Source organism: Peromyscus eremicus, chromosome 2, assembly GCF_949786415.1.
Source record: "Peromyscus eremicus chromosome 2, PerEre_H2_v1, whole genome shotgun sequence".
Taxonomy (NCBI): domain Eukaryota; kingdom Metazoa; phylum Chordata; class Mammalia; order Rodentia; family Cricetidae; genus Peromyscus; species Peromyscus eremicus.
In genome coordinates, this window is record NC_081417.1 from 2,704,730 (window position 1) to 2,725,915 (window position 21,186).

At 38.7% G+C, this 21,186-nt stretch overlaps 1 protein-coding gene across 3 annotated transcripts in view; it reads right to left on the minus strand.

Annotated features, from left to right (window-relative positions):
* Pcmtd1 (protein-L-isoaspartate (D-aspartate) O-methyltransferase domain containing 1) overlaps positions 1-21,186 on the minus strand; it is an 85,953-nt gene that overhangs the window by 26,526 nt on the left and 38,241 nt on the right. For 2 of the 3 annotated variants that reach the window (XM_059253795.1, XM_059253796.1), the window contains exon 2: positions 20,125-20,546. The exons of the other annotated variant lie outside the window; for it this stretch is intronic. In XM_059253795.1, coding sequence (XP_059109778.1) covers positions 20,125-20,431 — 307 coding nt within the window. In that variant the 5' untranslated portion in view covers positions 20,432-20,546. The remainder of the gene's footprint in view (positions 1-20,124; positions 20,547-21,186) is intronic. 3 annotated transcript variants of the gene reach the window in all.

The following is a 21,186-nucleotide window of genomic DNA, read 5'->3' on the forward strand; positions in this document are numbered from 1 at the left end:
ATAAACTGGTAAGCCTTTATCTGAAAAGTGAAACCAGTTTAACATCATTTACTACTTCCTAAGACTATAAACAGTAAACTGAAGATTCATTAAATAAAAAAAAAAAACTCCATCCAAAATTATACACAGAATCCTCTACACGGTAATGTCACTGTTTAATACATAATCAATCTGAGCATCTTGAGAACTTCAGTTTCCAAAGGAGTAAATACATGTGGGAGAAAGTTCAGCCTAAAAGCTCAGAGGGAAGTCAAGTAGATAAAGGAGGGACTATGATTAAAGTATATTATAATGCATGGAAATTGCCTTGTGCAATCTATACAATAAAATAATGAGTATTTGCTTTAAAGCTTATTCAAGTTAAAGCTGCCTTGACAGTCACCTATAATTGAAGCTGATGAGTAGAAAAGTTTTGGCTGGTGCTTCCATAAAATGGCACTTTTAAAACTGCAGCCATCAGTGGTTGAAACTGTTTAAGAGTAGTCTTCACCCTGTTCTCCTGATCTGTCTATAAATATGGGAGAACAGTTACATCAGCCACTTGTTTCTTTCAAGTATCATCTTCATGTTTAACTTAAAATAATAATTACTAAAAATTAAAATTTAAAGATTAATATCAAACTACAATCACTTAATAATGCATAGTAAGGAAAACACTGTTCTACCAAATTAATCTCATTTTGCTTCTACCTACGATCCATTAAGGTAAAATCTGTAAGAAACTTGTACTTCCATTAAGATTTTAGGTATACTTTTCATACATTTTATGCAGAAGATTAAGGCTGCATACATAAGACATGAACAAAAATATTGCCAGCATTCTATAGTTCCTGTAAGACCAAGTGCAAAAGCTAAAAGTCTGAAAATGAGGGTCCCATTCCTTTATCTAGCTGTCTAATTTACATAAGCGTCTAGACTTGAGACTAGGTCAAAAGGACAAAGAGAGGCTGCTCCTCACTTAAAGATGCTTCCATTACTGTCTGAAAACAAGTTATCGACTTTAAGAAATAAGGTTGAAACATAAGGAAATTCTTTTTTTTTTTTTTTTTGATGTTATAGTTACATTATTTCTCCCTTTCCTTTCTATTCTTCCAAACCTTCCCATACTCTTACAAGTCCATGGCCTTTTCCCATTAATTGTTGTTACATACATACATTACACATAGCAAATCTAGTACATATATATGTTGTTACATACATACATTACTTACAGCAAATCTAGTACATATATATTCTTAAACACATAAACACAACCTTCTCAGTTTATATAATGTTACTTATATGTATGTTTTCATTCTTGACTATTTAGTATTGGAGAACGAATTGGTGTGATCTTTCCTGGAGAAGACTATTTCTCCCACTCTCAGTATTCTTGAGGGAAGACTTTTATTTATTCATTTAGTTTTATTTTATGTGCATTGCTGTTTTGTCTGCACGTACCTCTGTGTGAGGATGTCAGATCCCCTGGAACCAGAGTTACAGACAGTAGACCGCAGCCATGTGGGTAATGTGGGTAACACGGGTCCTCTGGAAGAGCAGCCAGTGTTCGTGGCCACTGCGCAATCTCTCCAGCCCCATCTTAAGGAAATTCCTTAATGTTTCCTCACCTAGCTTGTTTTTCATATTATCTTAACAAAAGACAGTTAATAATTTCAGGAGTAGAGGGTGGGGTGGTCCAGCTGTAACCCCAGCACTCAGCAGACTAGGACAAGGTCGAGTTTGACACCTCAACTACACAGCAAACCAGACACAAAAGGTTTGTTTGTTTTCCAGCAAGGACTTTTTTCACAAAACAATATAAATATACACAAAGAGCACATTACTAATAGCTAATACAAACATTCGTTTTAAAATGGAATTGTTTAATTTTAAAGTAACACGAACGCATATCTTTATCAATTAATAATCAAGGAATCATTAACATTGAAGTAAATTTAAAAGATAAAATACATTAATAAAAGGCAGAATTCAGGGACAGCCAAGTGCATGTGCTGCTCTTGCAGAAGACCCAGATTCAGTTTCCAGCACCTATGCTGAGCAGCTCTCAACCCCTGTAACTCAAGCTCCAAGGAGATCTGATACCTCTGGCCTCCACAGGCACCTGCACTCTCATATACATACTCAGAGGCCAGCAGACACAAAGACACAGACACACAGACACACACACACACACACACACACACACACACACACACATGCTTAAAAACAATGATAAAAAAAGGCAGAGCTGAAAAAGCAATGTTACTATATTCACAGAATGTTCTCTCAAGCAGAACACATCAAGTTGTCATGAATGTTCAATGGTGCTGATAGTTACAACTCACACTTCATGTCTTCCAAAAGAGAACCACAGGAAAATAAGACACAGAAAACTATAGAGGCACAGCCAGTGGCTTCTGAAAAGAGACTGAAAGGTCTAGGGTAGGAGGAACCATCTCATCATTATACACCATTAAAATGTGTTTTGCCCCATATGTATATATAACCTATCAACAAAAGCAACAGGCTAGAGCTGAGGAGATGGTTTAGGTAAAGGCTTTGCTGTGCAAGTGTGGGGAACCAGTTCTGAATCCCCAGAACCCATGTAAATCCAGGCTCCTTAGCTTGTCTGCAATCCCAGTGTTCCTACCGCAGATGTATGGCAGAGCAAGAACCCCAGAAGCTCACAGCCAACTAGCCTGGCTATGCAGCAATGAACAACAGAGATCCTATCTCAAACAATGGGAATGGTGAAGACCAACACCAGAGGCTGTTCTCTGACCACTACAATCACTCCATGGTATACATGCACCGCACCCCATCCTACCCACACACAAAATGTTAAAGCCACACATGCTTCAAGGTCACCTTCAGTTATACGCCAAGGCCAACATGGGTTACATGAGAACCCATCACAGGAAGAGAGGAAAGAGAGGATAAAAGGAATGGGGGGGGGGGCGGGGAGAGACTACCAATGTTTATATTTTTTAAAAGTATTACCATATACATCAAACACAACAGTAAAAGTTGCCAAGGGAGAAAAAAAGAAACAGTACTCTAGATGAAATGTAAATGTAACTTTGTATTCAATACATCTTGATGTTACTTATTCACATAAGCCAAGGAAGAAAATATTTTATGAAACAGTAAGGCTTCATTTCTATAATATACAGTTTTAAAGAGAAAATACTAACAGTTGATGCAATTTTTTGTTTGTTGGTTGGTTGGCTGGTTTTTCAAGACAGGGTTTCTCTGTGTAGCTTTGCGCCTTTCCTGGATCTCACTCTGTAGACCAGGCTGGCCTCAAACTCACAGAGATCTGCCTGCCTCTGCCTCCCGAGTGCTGGGATTAAAGGCATACGCCACCACTGCCCAGCAGTTGATGCAACTTTTAACAATTAACTTTTAAAGAGAAAATAGAGTCAGTTTATTAAAACAAGTAAGAGTTACTAAGAAATATCTAGTTATTCTATATATTAGAAATTATTTTAAGACTTACTGAAGCTCATTTATCATAAATAACAAATAACAAAATTCTAATGCAATAAACTCTAAATACCAATTATCTTCTTTTAACAACTGTACCTAGCCCTAACCAGCTCATTTATACATCAGTTAGTCAATAATTAAAGTATACATGTAAAGGTCAATGACACTAGGTAAAATGCAGTAACTATTTTCTACTTATAGCTGTGTCACCTTCATGTGATATCCCACAGTTGGACAATGAGATGTGGTACTACAGACACCTGTTTGACAGCCATCAAGGAAACCCAAAAACTTTACATTACACAAATGAGGCTCACTCAGCTGTTAGCATTTTCTAGAAAGCTAATCCATAAAAAACAGCCCAAACAAAAAGGACTCCCTAACACATACCTGGAAGAACTGAAGGGAGGAAATGACCAGATCTACAATTTCAGCTAAAAACACTACGGCCAAACAGCACTGCATGGTTGTTCTTCTTCCCCATGGAGCAAACTAGGATTAGTCAATTACTTCCTGAAGACTATTTCTTACCCTAAAAGGAATCCTGAGGATCTACCACTGCTTACTTAAAAGAGCCTCATTTGCTGTGAACTGTAGCACAGGTAACAAACCATCAGAAACTAGGATGCGCCCCATCCCTACATACAGACTGGTCAGCGACACAAGCAACAATAACCTAAATGGAGTTCTAACCATGATGGCACAGTAATAACTTAAAAGCAAACAAAACTTGACCTGTTAAAAGCCATCATGCCTGGGTCCTACTGCAGACAGGCCAAAGGCAACCCTCTGGGTTGTGGCCTGGTCAGGTTCAAGTAATAACATACAACTATAACCTTCTAATTATTATACAAAGTCCAATCTGGCTTTCTAAATGAACTGATGGCAATTCAAGCTAGTCTTGAATTCTCAGTAATCTTCTTGCTTCTAGATGGGATTTTAGGCATGTATTACCATGCCCAGCTCAGCCTGAGTGATTCTTAAAGATGATTTGAACCATTCAAATCTCTGTGCTCATTTGTAAAGTAATACCAAGACTTAACAACTATTAATATAAAAGCATTTTTGGCTAAACCTTAATATTTACCATACGGGGGAGTAGATGAATTGGTTATTTGGTTTCTATGAAACCAATATAAAGTTAACGATATTAAAATACACATATAAAGCCAGGTAGTGGTAGCGCTCGCCTTTAATCCCAGCACTTGGGAGGCAGAGGCAGATGGATCTCTGTGAGTTCGAGGCCAGCCTGGTCTACAAAGCTAGTTTGAGGACAGGCTCCAAAGCTACAAAGCAACCCTGTCTTGAAAAACCAAAAAAAAACACCACATATAAAGTATCTTTTAATAAATTGCATTATCAGTAACTCTAGTTATATAAGATAAGACTTTAGGAAGTGTAAAACTAAAATTGCAGATCATAGATCACAACAGGTAAAATGTGAATTATAAATGCCAACAATGTGTCAAAACATAAACAGGTTAAGTAGCACATGCATATAATCCTAGTACCTGGGAAGTAAAAGCAGGAGGATCAGGAGTTCAAGATCACTCTTAGCTACACAGCAGAATATTTGAGCAAACTGTGTAAAGATGTGTTGTTGTTTTTACCTTGCCCGCCTAAGGCACCTGATCGGTTTAGTAAAGAGCTGAATGGCCAAGAGCAGGAGAAGTTAGGCAGGACTTCTGGGCAGGGATAGAAATTCTAGATGAATCTAGGCTCATGAAGGAGACACCAGCAAGACAGCAACAGAGTCAGACATACAGAATGGAAGAAAGGTAAACAGTCATTTGGCAGAATGTAGATTAATAGAAACAAGTTAAATTAAGTTGTAAGAACTACACAGAAACAAGCCTAAGCTAAAGGCCAAGCATTCATAATTAATAGTATGTCTCCATGTCATTATTTGTGGGCTGGCAATCCAAAGAAAGTTTGATGAGAGAGCTTGTTATATCTGGTGTCCAACGTCTGGCACACATATCCACATTGGGCCTGAAAAAGCTGAAAAAAAGTTCTGAACACAGTCAGACACAGCCTCTTGGTGACTATGGTCTCTTAGGCTTGGTGCTCACAGGGTACAGAGGCATGGTTCCTTTAAGAGGCTCTGCTGTACAGCTGAGCACTTGAGCAGCTGGCACACTACTTGGGCAGGAGACTAGATAGAAACACCTGCCTCAGCGCAGACACAACTTCCCAGAGCTGTGACAGTCGGCACAGCAGTAGCCTAGCAGTTTAAGGTTTGGCTCATGTGGTCAGAGAAACACAGCAGATGAGAAAAGATTGCCAGATCTAGGCCAAAAAACCATCTAAACAGGTACAGTATGCTTAAAAATGTGCTTAGGTGATGAAGAAAAGAAAATGGGTATAGACATCATAGAAAAATAAATAGTTTTAAAAAATAAAGTCTTTAAAGAAACAGTAAGTAACATAATTAAACCAGTCTATATATTTTAAGGATATTTTAACTTCAGAAGGGAAGTCAGGAAATGTGTTGCGTTGGAGGAAGAAGTCATAGCTTTTGTTTCCTATGGAAACAAAACTAAGCAAAGGTAGTTAGATTCAAGGATCTCTTTCTGAAAACATTAACAAAGGGATATAGGAATGATTACTTAATCTACTTTTAAACTAAAAGGCAACTATTAATCTCAAAATTTATAAAGATCAGATTTGACTGGGTGAGACCTCCTGAAAATCTTGGATACAGACATGAAGGAAAAAAACAAGAAAAACTACAAGACAAGTGACAAATAGGTTAGTCCCTCTGCATGGGAACAGCTCTGAGATTGGATGAGACATGATAAATCTTGTTAGCTACAGAGTCCTTATAGCCGGAAGTTTCCCCAGTCCCATCCAGCCCCATGGTCCCGCAGCTGCTTATAAAATAATCACTCAGAGGCTTAATTACAAACTTTATGAACAATGGCTTAAGTTTCCTGCTAGCTAGCTCTATCATCTTAAATTAACCCATTTCTAGCCACATGGCTGTGGCATTACCGGTCTACTGGCATGTTGCTCCTTGGGCAGCAGGCTGGCATCTCTCCTGTCTCTGCCTTTCTTCTTTCTGTCTCTCTCTCGGATTTCCCACCTAGCTATAACCTAACTTGCCATAGGCCAGAGCAGCTTCTTTATTAACCAATCATAGCAACACATATTCACAGCATACAGAAAGACCATCCCACAGCAAGTCCTCATGACATTATTATATGCCATCCTTTCATATAGCATGGATGGAGAATTATATTACAGTCTGGATATGCAGTCCAAAGGGACTTACAGAGTTGACAGATACCTTTTACCTACTCAAACATGAAACAAAACATCATCTTTAGCTGCCTTGTACACAACATACATTCCATACCTGTGGTAATGCAGGTGTATGTTACCCTTAACATTTTTTAGAAAAAAAGGACCAGACAGTAATACAGACAAGTAGCCCAGGTGATCCAGTCTCTCAGAATGCCTCTGTTTCAGCTTCCTCAAAATTCTACATCCAGAATAACTTCAAAGTGGTTAGCTGAGATGGTAGAGCCTCATAGGCTACTCCAGTCAGGACTTCAGATAAGTCCTACACATTCCAATCACATTGAGACTGGACAACCACTAGCTCTCCCAGGACTTGACCATTATCTTAATTTTCTCAGGGTCCCCTAACGATGTTGTTGCCCCCAACATCAGCATTTTAAGAACACAATGCCCACATTCCCAAGAGGTAGGGTGACTGATTTTTTGTCATTCAGTGAGTTACAGATGTTTATCATCGTTTGGGGGATTGGTTGAAAGTTGTTATTGGTCATGGTCGGGGGGGAAAAAACAAGCAAAGGTGGTTAGATTCAAGGATCTCTTTGTGAAAACATTAACAAGGGGATATAGGAATGATAGGATAAAGAGGTAGATTATTTAATCTACTTTTAAAATATAAAGCAACTATTAATCTCAAATATTTTATACTGGTATAGATTTTTATATATTGACACAAATTTAACATTATTTTTATTTTATATTTTTGTGCTCTTAAGGGATTTTTGTATATTGATACAAATCTAAGGGTTTTTTTGTTACAACATAATATATATGTGTGTGTGTGTGTGTGTGTGTGTGTGTGTGTGTGTGTGTTTCTACTCTTGTTTAAGGTATTGTTCCTATGCAGCTCATTTAAAAATTTAATGTGAAGTTCTAGTCCTTGAAAGCTATTATTGCAAACTGTTTTGGATAATTAAGAAATGCAGATTAGTAGTTAATCATCTATAACAATCACACTTATAGTCATGTTCGGTATGTTTTTAAGGTCAAACAGATATATTTTTGATAGACAGGTGGTCCTCAAACACTTTGGAGATCTACAGAATATGGCACTTAAGATGTTTTAATAACATATGGCTTTTCATGACAATGAGATACATCTGCTTCTGGCAGCACCAATCTACTTCAAAGAAGATGATGGGCATCAAAGAACCTCCGTATGGAGTTTGCTTTCTATGTGGTAAAGCTAGCCATTGGACAAGAAACTGCCCTTGCTTCAGCTGTTGACAATATGCTGTCCAAACTGGAAAAGTAGGACACAAAAGAAGGTGACTGCTGAACTTTGCCAAAACAAGGTAGGACAGTCCTTCAAAATTCCTGCTTCACAGGAAAGTCTGTCAGATATTCTAGATCTGTAAGCCAAAGATGGATGCCCCAACATTGCAAAGGAACCTTGGGTGACTGTCCTAGCAGTCAGATGTCTCTGTCATTTCTATAGTTTGGGAAGTTACTTGCTCTATATTTCCTGTTCAGTCAGGTACTATTTTATCCTTCTCAGGTCTCTGATGGGATTGAAGACTAGATAGTTATAACATCTTTATTAGTAAATTTAGAGAAGAAACTTACAAAGGAGATGTAAAGTTTATAAGGTTGAAAAACATAAAAGCTGAAGTTGTTTAAGAAAATGCCTTAAGGTCTAAAAGGATATTTTATGCTGGTAATACAAGCTATGTTAGAAAGTGTATAAAAGGTATAAAACTCTGAACTCATTAAGATGAGATAGTTTATCCAAACTTGCCAAATACAAATGGACAGGGCATTGTGAATGAATTCCTTATTTGATAATTGTTCTTACTGTATATAGTTTTACTGTGTTAGAGTTAAAACTTTTCCTTTTTATTCAGACAAAAAGGGGAAATGTTGCAGGATATTTGAGCAAACTGTGTAAAGATATGTTACTGTTTTACCTTGCTTGCCTCAGGCACCTGGCTGTTGTAATAGAGAGCTGAATGGCCAATAGCTAGGCACTAGAGGTAAGGCGGGACTTCCAGGTACAGAGAGGAACTCGGATGAATCTAGGCATGTGAGGAAGACACCAGTGAGATACTGAGGGAGTGTCAGTCCTACAGATGGAGGAGAGGTAAAAAGCCACATGGCAGAATGTAGATTAATAGAAACAGGCTAATTTATGTTATGTGAGCTAGCTGGGAACAATCCTAAGCTAAAAGCTTAGCTTTCAATAATTAATAAGTCTCTGTGTCATTTTCAGGTTGGTGGTCCAAAGAAAGTCTGAGAGCTTGCTAACCTCAATGCCAACCTGAACTACATGGGCTATATCACCACAATAAAACTAGACATATGGGTAGATGTGTGTGTGTGTGTGTGTGTGTGTGTGTGTGTGTGTGTGTTTCTCAAAGTTCCTCACATTCTATCTAACACTGATTAAAGACAACTACTGCCTAACTTTTCCTAAGTCTTGTCATGTAATAGTTTAGTGACTCTACAGATGAGAAACTTAATTCTCCCTTCTCTAGGTTTGGAAAGAGCCTCAAGAAAAGGTCCCAGAACTTACTAACAACATCCGGAAAGGCACCAGACTCTTCTAAGTCTATGGATATAACTACTACTTCCTTCTTACTTCATTTTAGTAATTTTTTTTTGTGTGTGTGACAGTGCCTCATGAGTATTTGTTGTTATTACTGGCTTTTTGAGGCATGGTCTCATTGTAGTTCAAGCTGGCTTTGAACTCTTGATTTTGCTATGCAATTAAAGATTTTCTTAAATTTATGATTCTCCTGCCTCTACCTCACACACACAACTTAATGCAGCTTTATATCTTGAAACAAATTATTTTTAACAAAATCTATTTCCCCAGAATTTTCATTGGCTTTTTCTTCCTTTTTTTTAATGGGACATTGTAAGGTAGCTCAGGCTGGCCTTCAACTTTAATCCCCCTGATTTGTGCTGGGATTATAAGAACCACTACAACACCCACCTCATATTTAGTACACCTGAAAGCAACCAGGGTCAGCAATGATTGAAGCATTGTAATGGGATTTACTGAGCAGAGTGAAGAAGAGCTAATAAAAGCATTGCTATGGTTCTCTATTAGGCATTCTCAGCAGCTGGTATAGGATATAATGTAAATATTTCAGGAAAATATGATAAATGAAAGAAATTGCAATCTATAACAAAACTAATACATGAGTAAGTAAATCTTACAAATAAATATATTAGACTCAAAACTTATTTAAAAGAAAAATCTTTACAATTCATTAAGTATTTTCTTTTTACCTGTAAGGCAAATTTTCTTGTTGCTTCAAGCCAACTATAATCCCTATAGACATCCATCACATAAATATTATTTAAAAATCCAGGTGTCTTTGGGGCTTTATGTTACTGTGGAAGTGGAAAGATCACTGAAGTAAAAGGAAGAAAAGGGGAGGCTATTTAAAAGCATGTCTTTTAATACTTTGGAGCTTCGAGCCCTGGAAATGACTTTGTTACCTCCTCAACAACTTAAGATTAAAGAGGCTGATACTCAAGCCTCTACCTTCAGTTTAGAAGAAAACTGCACCTTCACCAAGGGAAACGGGATGAAAAGAATGAGACTTTTGTAGTGTGTGGAAAAGAAATGAGGGAAGGATTGTGTTGAGGACAGGGTAATTTCTTGTGTACGCTGAAGAAGAAATAGAATGTGGACCACATGTGTAAGGATGAAGACTGACAGTACTCTCCAAGTCCATGCCCAGACCTGGGTAGGTATACTCTGAAGTTGTGGAAACTCATGGATCCTTTACATTCAAAGATACTCAAAACAAAAGAGAAATCCATCCTTCACTATAGGTTAAAGCCAAAGAAATTAAAAAAAAAATGGACAAAGCATTTACAAAAACAAGAGAAGGAGATCTGGAAATTAGATATTCAAGGACAGGGAGGAAGAGTGTTACGAAACACTGTCTTCAGGATATGACATGTCCTGGCCCTGACAATCATAAAAACGCAGCTGCTGGGGGATGTTTATCTGTATGCTATGAATATATAGTGTTCCCATTGATTAATAAATAAGCTGCTATAGCAAGGCAGCTTAGAGGCAGGTAGGAAATCCAAGGAGAGACAAAGGAAAGAGAAAGGGAAACACCAGCCTGCCGCCCAAGGAGCAACATGACATCAGACCGGTAAAGTCACAGAATACCTGGCAAAACATAGATTAATAGAAATGGGTTCATTTAAGATGTAAGAGCAAGAGGCCTGCCATAGGCCATACAGTTTGTAAATAATATTAAGCCTCTGAGTGATTATCTATAAGGGGCTGTAGGACCAAGGGGCTGGGCGAGACCAGAGAAATCTTCCAGCTACACACAGTAGCTGTGGATGTCTGCATAAGATCTACATACGACTGTTCCGTCACCACTGTGTTATGGATGAGGGGAAGGGGGTGCTCCTGAGGCCCCAACCCTTCCTGATGAGTTATTAGCAGGGGACAGGTGTCATTTTCTTCAGTGGTGTAGCCAATGGAAAGTTACCCATGCACCAGTAAATAGATCCTACTGTGCTCATACACTTAACCCTAATTAAAATCAGTGTGGGAAAAAAAAGAGAAATAAAGACAGAAAGACAGATGAAGACTAATGGAAAGAAAGACAGAAAGACAGAAGAAGAGGAAGACTAATGGAAAGAAGGGACTCTTTCTTTTCTTTTCAACAAGAGCAGAAGAGGGTAGTGAAGGAATATGATCACAACAGATTGCATGAATCTCAATCTCTCAATTTCTCTCTCTCAATTTCTCTCTCTCTCTCTCTCTCTCTCTCTCTCTCTCTCTCACACACACACACACACACACACACACACACACACACACACACGAATAAAATTCCAGGAATGTAATAGGCTAACTCCGTCAGAAGACAGACTCAAACAGAATGTTAAGACCAGTTCCAGAGAAGACAAAAACCTCCCTGCAGACCAAGCATGCCTGTGGATTACAATCAACATTGAACCAGCCTAAGAACAACTGCACAACAGGAAGAAATAATTTTATAGCTGTGAGCTTTGAAACTACTAGACTGGTTCATGAATTCTTTCACCCACACAGGGAAACAAATGCAAAAAGGTAATAATTTTCTGAAAATATCTACTCTATTCTTCTGGTAGTTATGTTCTGTAAAGTCCAGTAGGCATCAATAAACATTGAACCACTGTCACTAGGGTGTAGCTGTAAGTTTCTCTGGTCCCACATTTCTATGTTCTCGCCTAACCCCACAGTCCCACAATCGTTTATAAAATAATCACTCAGAGGCTTAATATTATTTGCAAATTACATGGCCTATGGTTCAGCCTTCTTGTTAGCTAGCTCTTACAACTTAACCCATTTGTATTAATCTACGTCTGGCAACATATTCCATGGCTTTACCTGCATCCCACCCATTACATGTTGCTCCTTGGACGGCAGTTTGGCGTCTCCCCCACCTCTCATTTCTTCTCTCACTATCTCTCTTGGATTTTCCCACTTGGCTCCATCCTTCCCTGCCATAGGTCAATGCAGCTTTATTTATTAGCCAATGGGAGCAACACATATTCATAGCATACAGAAAGACATCCCACAGCACTAGGGCACACGTGTGTGTGTGTGTGTGTGTGTGTGTGTGTGTGTGTGTAAAATAAGTTATAATTTTACATACTAAAAACTCATCCTGATAGAATTCGCTTAATTTTATATCTAAAATGAGCTCAGAATGTGCCTTGTCTAAGAACCCCAGGGACTGGTACCAAGAGTTCAGACTGAAGCTCTCCTCACTGGCCTCAGTGCAATGCAATTTCTTGCCCAATACAAGCAGAAGAGAGGTCAGCCCTGCAACACTTCTGCTGGGAACATACAACAGGAATTCAGTATCTCTGCTCCTATGCACAAGGTCAGCAAATGACACCAAAAGTGCTGCACTCATGGGGTCACAAAAGCAGTGCACTCATGGGAGCTATAAAAGCACTGCAATCGCCAGACTGTGGTGGCATGAGCCTTTAATCTTAGCACTCAGGAGGCAGAGGCAGATAGATCACTGTGCATTTGAGGCGAGATTGGTCTACAAAATGAGTTCCAATACAGCCAGCTGTTACACAGAGAAACCCTATCTCAAAAAAAAAAAAAAAAAAAAGAAAGAAAGAAAGAAAAAGAAAAACACATAATATTCATGGGGCTACAAAAACATTGCACTCATTGGGAGGGATGCCACAAAAGCAGTGCACTCATCAGGTTTACGACTAAATTTACTCAAACAAGTAAATCCTCACAAAATTGGCAAAAAGCAAAAAAGGACCATTTGCTATACAGATGATCCAAATTGGGGGGATGTTAATCCCAAAGATAGTCAGGTGAACCATTTAGAAAACTTTCCTATCACTGAGATTTTCTCATACTTTGTAACAATGTTTAATGTAATAAAACTAAAGAAGCAATTATTCAGAAAATGAACTATTCCATGCTATGTTATCTGCATACTCTTTGCTGCTATTATTACTGTAAGGGATAATAGTACTAACCATAAAGAAAATCACCAGCATATCAACTTTTAGAGGTAGCAGCAATAACAGGCACAGATGACTCAATATTCTACCAGAGACACTTATGTATCCACGCTCTTTGATGCTCTAGTCACAAAAGCAGGCAAATGAAACCAGCTTAGACATCCATCAACTGATGAGCAGATAACAGAAGTGTGGTACACACAATGGACTATTATTCAGCTGTAAAGAAAAATGAAATTAGCAGGAAAATGGATGAAACTGGAGTAAATATAAAGCAAGGTAGCCCAGGACCAGAAAGAAATGCTGTGCTCTCTCATATAGGTGCTCCTAGTTTCTAATTGCTACAGACATGCATCTAGGTAGAATAACGGCTCCAAAACCAGCAAAGTCCATGAGACAAGAAAAAGGAGGTTTTAAGAGGGGAGTAGAGAAGACACTAGAACACATGAGATGAAGAGAGATGCTGGTGGCAAAAGCATACAATGAGGGCTGGACAGATGGCTTAGAGGTTAAGAGCACTAGCTATTCTCCCAGAGGTCTTGAGTTCAATTCTCAGCAACCACATGGTGGCTTACAACCATCTCTCATGAGATCTGGTGCCCTCTTCTGGCCAGATATGGCACCCTCTTCTGGCCTGCAGGGATACATGCAGGCAGAACACTATATATATGTAATAAATAAATAAATCTTTCTTTTTCTTTTTTTTTTTTTTTTAAAAAAAAGCACATAATGGGGAAAGAAAAGGCAGGAAGGAGAATGGGCTGGAAATCAAAAGGAAGTAGGTATGAAAATGCCAGAAAGAAGCCTGTTACTTTAAAAACTAATTTTTAAAGGAAAAAAAAGAATCATGCTAATGATGCAATGCAGGGTGTTAGGATGGAAAACAAGATGCACAGATGCCTATGTAGGACTAAACAGTAAAATGTATACAACAAGGCACTTTGACAGCTTAAGTGTGATAAGTCTAAAAGAAAACATTCTTAAAAGATTTGTTCATAACCAAAAGCAAGTCACTTATCAAGAATGATATTCACAATAACTAAAAGAAATCTTTTCTTTAAAAATTTTTTTTTAATTTTTATTTTATGTGCACTGGTGTTTTGCCTGGAAGTATGTATGTCTGTCTTGAAGTTACAGACAGTTGTGAACTGCCATGTGGGTGCTGAGAATTGAACCTGGGTACTCTGGAAGACCAGTCAGTGCTCTTAACCACTGAGCTATCTCTCAAGCCCCCCAGAAATCTTTCCTTAAAACATGAGATAGAAGATCAAGACTAAAAACAATGCTTAATGTAAAAAATAGAATTTCCCTTAGCACGAAACAAGACATTTGCAGAATGTGTTCTATCTCACCAGGAACTGGGGCCAGACCACTTTAAAGAGGTCCTTACAAAAACCTGAAGAAACATAAAATTCTATGCTAATAAATGCTTACATTCAAAGCATAAAAGAATACAAACAATAATAACAACTCATAAGTATTTTGTATTCCTGGTAGTGGGTTTCTCTGCTGATGTAATCAAGCCAAATTACTAAGACCAGGTTTAATCTGAGCAAAGCATTCCCAGGTAATATTGGACTGGAGCTTAAATACCCTGTAGGTGCAATCTTGAGGAGCTTTGGGGGAGGAGCTGCCACTTGGTGGGCTTTCTGAGAGGGAGCAGGCTTTGGAATGAGTGAGGCTAGAGCAGAGCTTTCATCTTAAACAACATGCATCAAATAGGGGAAACCTTTGCATAGACATTGCACCAATGCTATGCAAATGACCAATTAGTAGTGACGAGATGCTCACTTCATTAATTATGGAAGTGCCAAACTGAAACTCCAATGAGATAATTCACATCCACTAAGACAGCTACTAAAGGCCTCCTCCTCTTCTCCTTTATTATTTTTATTTTATTTTATTTATTTTTTTAAGGCAGTGTCTCCTGTATCCCAGGCTGGCTTGGAACTTGTTGTGTAGCCAATGATGACATCAAATTTCTGATCTTCTTGCCTCCACCTCCCAAGTGCTAAATTTTAGGCTTGTAACACCATGGCCAGATTATGGGATGCTCGAGATGGAACCAAGGGCTTTCTGCATGCTAGGCAACTACTCTACCAATAGGCCTCCGCTCCCACTTTGAGACAGTATTTCACTGTGTAACCCAGGTTGACTTCAACCATTGGTCTCTAACATCCCTCTGCTTCAGCCTACTGAATACTGAGTATTGGGAGGGTAGGCATGTGCTACCATGCCCAACTGAAGCTCCATTTTGCTTTTTTGTTTTTTGTTTTTTTTAACTAAGCATGGCAATTAGCCTAGAGCAAAAGCCAAGACTTAATTTCATTTTTAAGATTTATTTTATTTTATTATGTATACAGTGTTCTGTGTGTTTGCCTCCATGCCAGAAGAAAGCATCAGATCTCACTACAGATGGTGTGAGCTGGGAATTGAACTCTGAACCTCTGGAAGAGCAGTCAGTGCTCTTAATTTCTGAGCCATCTCTCCAGCCCAGGCTCAGATTCTTAAAAAGGAGGTGTAGTTCAGTGGTAGAGTAAATGCATGTGTAGCATACACAAGGCCCTAAGTTTGGTCCACACCCAGCAGAGATGGAAATACACAGACCACTGACACAGATGTAACACTGAGTGTCAATGAGGATGTTGAAAAACAAAATCTCATACCATGTTGGTGGGAATGTAAAACACTGAGGCCACATTTTAAGTCTGGCAATTTCTTAAAAAGGCAAATATAATTTTACCTTCAGCCCAACAATTCCAGTTCTAAGATCTACTCGGGAGAAATAAATTGTCCACACAAGAGTTCCTACAGGATTCCCATGGTAGTGCTCCCCAAAAGCCAAAAATAGTAGCTCAAATACCAGTCTACTGTGAATTGATAAAAAGAAAGGAAAAAAAAAAAAGTACAATGACATTGATTACTCAGTCACAGACTCCAGCATGTGAATTGTGAAGCTACAGCGAGGTGACAGAAACGAGATGCAAAAAACCACTGTGATCCCACTGCTATTAAAGGTCCAGAAAGGCAATCTGTAGGTGCAACTGGCTGCCAAGACTACAGTAGGAACCAAAAGTGGATACTACTGAATACAACAGAGGTTTTTAAAGATTAGATCGTGACAAAGTTTATGCAATTCCAGTTTTATTAAAAGCCCGAGTTGATGACTTAAAAATGTGTAAACTTGAGGCTGGAGAGACAGCCTGGGTAAGAGTACTGGCTGCTCTTCTAATTCATTCCCAGAACCCACACAGCAGCTTATAACTTTTTGTAACACCAGTCCCAGGGGATCCAATGCCCTCTTCTGGGTTCCAAAGGCACAAGGCACACATGTGGTGCACAGATAGACATACATGCTGGCCAAACACTCATACACATACAATAAAAATGAAGGGGAGAAAATGGTAAGCTTTCAGGCACATAAACCATACCTGATTAAAGCAAGAGAAAATGGGGGAGAGCATACACACATAGAACATGTGTGAACAGGGCAAAGGTAATATAAGCATTCTGAATAAGGATCATTTAGCATCCTGTGTTAAGAGGCATGTAGACCTAATAGGATGGTAGCACACACCAGCCCCTCCGAACAAGCTGGCAGTGAGTTCCCTACTTGTAGCCTGCTTCAGAACCTTAGGAGTGCATGCTGGAGCAATCATCACCGTGTCAGTATCCACAGCACTGGAATGATTCTGGGAATCTCCTTAGTTACTTCTGCTAAATAGAGAATTAGTAAGAGACTAAGAAAAATCTTTAAGTTGGATAAGTGTATGTATATATTACTGGTTCTACTATGAACTATAATTTTTGTAGTATAGGTTCTATCAGGAAAATAGAAATACAACCCTTGCCAAAAAGAAACAGAATAGGGAGGAGCCAGCTCTACCTGAATCAGCAGCTATAAGAATAACAATAATGATGATGGTTTGGTATTTAATTCAATTTTAAAAGGTAAAAGATTTGGGAGGCTTCTTTTTCTCTTCTCTCCATCTTCAACTTAATTACACAGGAACAAAGAAAGTGCTGAGATGTCCTTTATAAAAATCCTGAGCTCTGGGAAGACAGTTAAGAAGTGAGCAGAACAGAATTTATTTTTAATCTGAAATTGAAAATGATGTTCCAATGCAACACATTAGGATTTGAAGTGATCTACTTTCCAAGTCTGGGGCAAAATTAAATTTATGGATAATTGCTTCAAGTATACTTTAGTTGTTAAAAAAAAAAAAATCTGGGATAAAAACAAAAAACAAAACTCTAACTTCTCCTCGCTAAACAAGAATGCTCTATATCCCAGTTTCTGAAGTGAGACAAGAATTCCCAGCCGGGTGGTGGTGGTGGTGGTGGTGGCGGCGGCGGCGGCGGCGGCAGTGCATGCCTTTAATCCCAGCACTCAGGAGGCAGAGCAAGTGGATCTATGTGAGTTCAAGGCCAGCCTGATCTACAGAGTGAGATCCAGGGCAGGCACCAAAACTACACAGAGAAACCCTGTCTCGAAAAACAAAACAAAACAAAAAAACAAACAAACAGAATTCCTTAAGGGCATCATTTCCCTTGACTGCATATTACCAAATCAAAGATGCCCTGCTCTCCCAGCTTCTGCCTGGATCCCTGTAACAGAACTATGGCAAGCACAAGCTGAGGAGAGAGATTCTGTAAATGTGGCTGCTGTGCAGGGCAGGACCAAACACAATTCACAGCCTCAGAATTACAGGCTAACAATTCACAGCCTCAGAATTACAGGCTATGTGTAAGCACCGCTCCAGGTCCAACCCTCTGACTTAATACATAGAACACAAATCAAAGTATGGGGGCGTAGCATAGGGATTCGGCTTCCAGAGCAGCTTAATGGATTAACACTCAGCTATAACCATTGCTTCACACATGCTCTTTATGTCTTCCTTTTTAAGTACTACCTTTTTCACCAATTGTACAGTCCTAATAAAAAGAAAAATAACTATACTTTGGTTTTAATTATGCGGGATGGCAAATACATCTTGAGACAGTATCCAGTAGCTGTGGTCATATACTAAGCTACAGGTCCATGGCTTGCTGGACACCAAGAGGAAATACCTAACAAGGGTCTGTTTCCTCCACGCTGGCCCCTGGCCATGAACTAAAAAAGAAGATAACATAGTTTGAGGTCTGTTTAAAAGTAAAATTGGTCATAGACTGTAATTATTACAGGTGCCTGGGGCTAGTAAGCCTGCTAATTATGAAACACACCTCATACTACCTTTGGTTGGACTGATTCCTTAGCAGGTGTCAGAAAGGTAGACCATGGGGAAAAACAGATTAACTGTCTCAAAACCTAGAGATCCTCTTCTCAATGAGCCTCTACTAAACAGAAGTAATAGACACAAGCTATTCTTATCAGAGGACAGAAAAGAACATAAAACCAATGTAAGGTTCTAAGTTTCTCTTTTGCAGTAAAAGAAAAATTTAGTGATTTAATGCCATTTTTTAACCAGCTGAAATCAAAGACTAATTCAGTTGTAGAAAAGACCACATGTGTTTTAATGAAACAATTCACAGGCTCCATGACTAAATCACATGACTAGGAAAGCATGGTACAAGCCACTGCTTAGGAAGAGATTTCAGCCCTGAAAATACCTGACAGTGACAAACTGCGACTGTATTTACCTGGCCACAGTGGACAGAGCCACCGTATGATAATGTGTGTCATTCTCTACAGCCTTCACTACTCCCCACTACTGTAGGATGACTGAAATATGACTCTTAGGCCTCTAACTTTGGCATATATGTCAACTACTGCACCCGTCACAGTAGATGAGAACTGTTAATTTTCTTTCTTGTAAACCAGTCCCCAGCCATGGATAAAAAGTTTATGACATACCTTAACTGTTCCCACACAGCCCCAGGCTGTGTGACAAGTGAAATTAATAGGTTAGTGACTTCATGGATGCTCATTTTCTATTCAACATGTCTTATATAGCCAATGTCCTCTATCCACAAATTTCCCACCAGTAATCCGAATTCCCAGCTTCCTAGCTAGTGATTTCAGATTTAACCTCTTTGTACTTTAGTTCATTCACCTATATAGCAAGATTAATAATAACATATTCTTCAAAGGACTCTTGTGAACACTAACTGAGTTGCAGAGTTGAGTACAATGCTAGCACTCATTTTGAGTGTTTACTAAGCTCTTCAAAGGCAAAAATCTTGGTCCCTTTTGATCCCTGCTCTATGCCTAAACCAGAAACAATGCATGGTACAACAGGCACATAATATGCTTCAATATGCCTTCTGTTATTTTTCCCCAGTCTCTTGCTTTGATCCACAAGGTCACATGGTCTAAGTCCCACAAGCTTGTCTGCAAAACTGACACAACTACCTTTCCACTTAAAATGGGACACTGATAAGATGGTCAAAAATTGTTTATCAGCAGACAGAACACTTCACATATTCCTAATACTCCTGAGCTTCTTGCCCACCAGTTACTTTCTTGGAGTGGGGGCCGGAGTGGAAGAGTCTTATGTTTCCCAGGCTGGCCTCAAACTCACTATGTAGTATGTTACTAAGGACAACTTTGATTTCTGATTCTCCTACCACCATGTAGGTATGTGAAATATTGAGTCAAAACCAGGACTTTGTGAATGCTAGTTAAGTATCCAGCCCTAGCTGATTTCAAGCATTGACATACTATATCTGTATCTACTGTAACTAGACACAACAGTGCAAGAACTGACCAACCATTAGGTTCAGGGCTGGGAAAGAGGAGATTTCAACTATGTGTTTCCACACCTAAGTAAAAACTATACCGCTTTAAACAGACACATTCAGACATACTAGATTTGGTTACAAACACTGTAGGTCATGAAGAGCCACACAAACTGAGCTCACTTTATAAATAGAAATTTACAAAAATAAAATTACCTAAAATTAAGCCCACCATTGTACTTAAATATCCGGTTCCACTTCCCAGGTTAAGAAAAGATAATCCTGGTTGAAGTTTCAAAGCTTCCATAACTTCAGAATAAATGCAAGGTGCTGACAAGTGTATGTTCCCGTGCTTCCAGGCTAAGTCTTTGTAAGCATTGTCTCTGTAGCCTTCCAGATAGTAATCTCCACGGTCAATGGCTCTGAAGGCTTGCTCTACTCTTTCAGTGCGGATGTACTGAGCTTCTTTAAGGTTATCAATTAAGTCATCATTATCTTCCCCAGCACTCACAGCTCCTCCCATGACAGTATTCAAATCAAATCATAAGTTAAAATATATCGGAATTAGTAGAAATGGCTTCCAATAATGTGTGCTTTTTCTTTTTAATATTGAACTTGATTTCCAAAAAAAATTAAACCTGGAAAAGAGTAAAAACAAACAAGTTTAAATTAATGTGTCATTAATATTTAACTACCATTTTCCATGAATACATTCTGTTCTAGCCACAGTGCTACGACTTAAATACACTATTTTACTTAATTCTTTTAACAACCATGGAAGTTAGAAAACCAGGGCTCAGAATTTAAATTAACTAGTACTGGTCCTATATGGTGATCATGATCACATATCCAGAGATGAACTGATCATAACTGCATGCAGTTTAAAATTCAATTAGTTGACTTATTAGTCAGATTTCACGTGCTTACAGGCAGCTACCAGGTGGCTGCCACACTGGACAGTGCTGGTCTAGAAAATGAGACTGCTGCATCTTAGTACCAGACCTTTCCGATTCAAAGCATGGCTCTAAATCACTTAGCCCCATTTATAGTAAGAGTAATCCTGGTTTAATGACTTAAAATTCCTGACCTTAGAAGCTAATAATGTTACATGGTATACATTTTAAATATATTTCATATAATATTTATTACTGAAAAACTAGATAAAAAATACAAAAACAAAAAGGAGTCAGGCATGGTGAGAAAGCATTTCTGTAATTCCAGCACTAAGAAAGCGAAGGCTAGAGGTTCATGATCTCAAGGTCAGCCTGAACTTTCAAA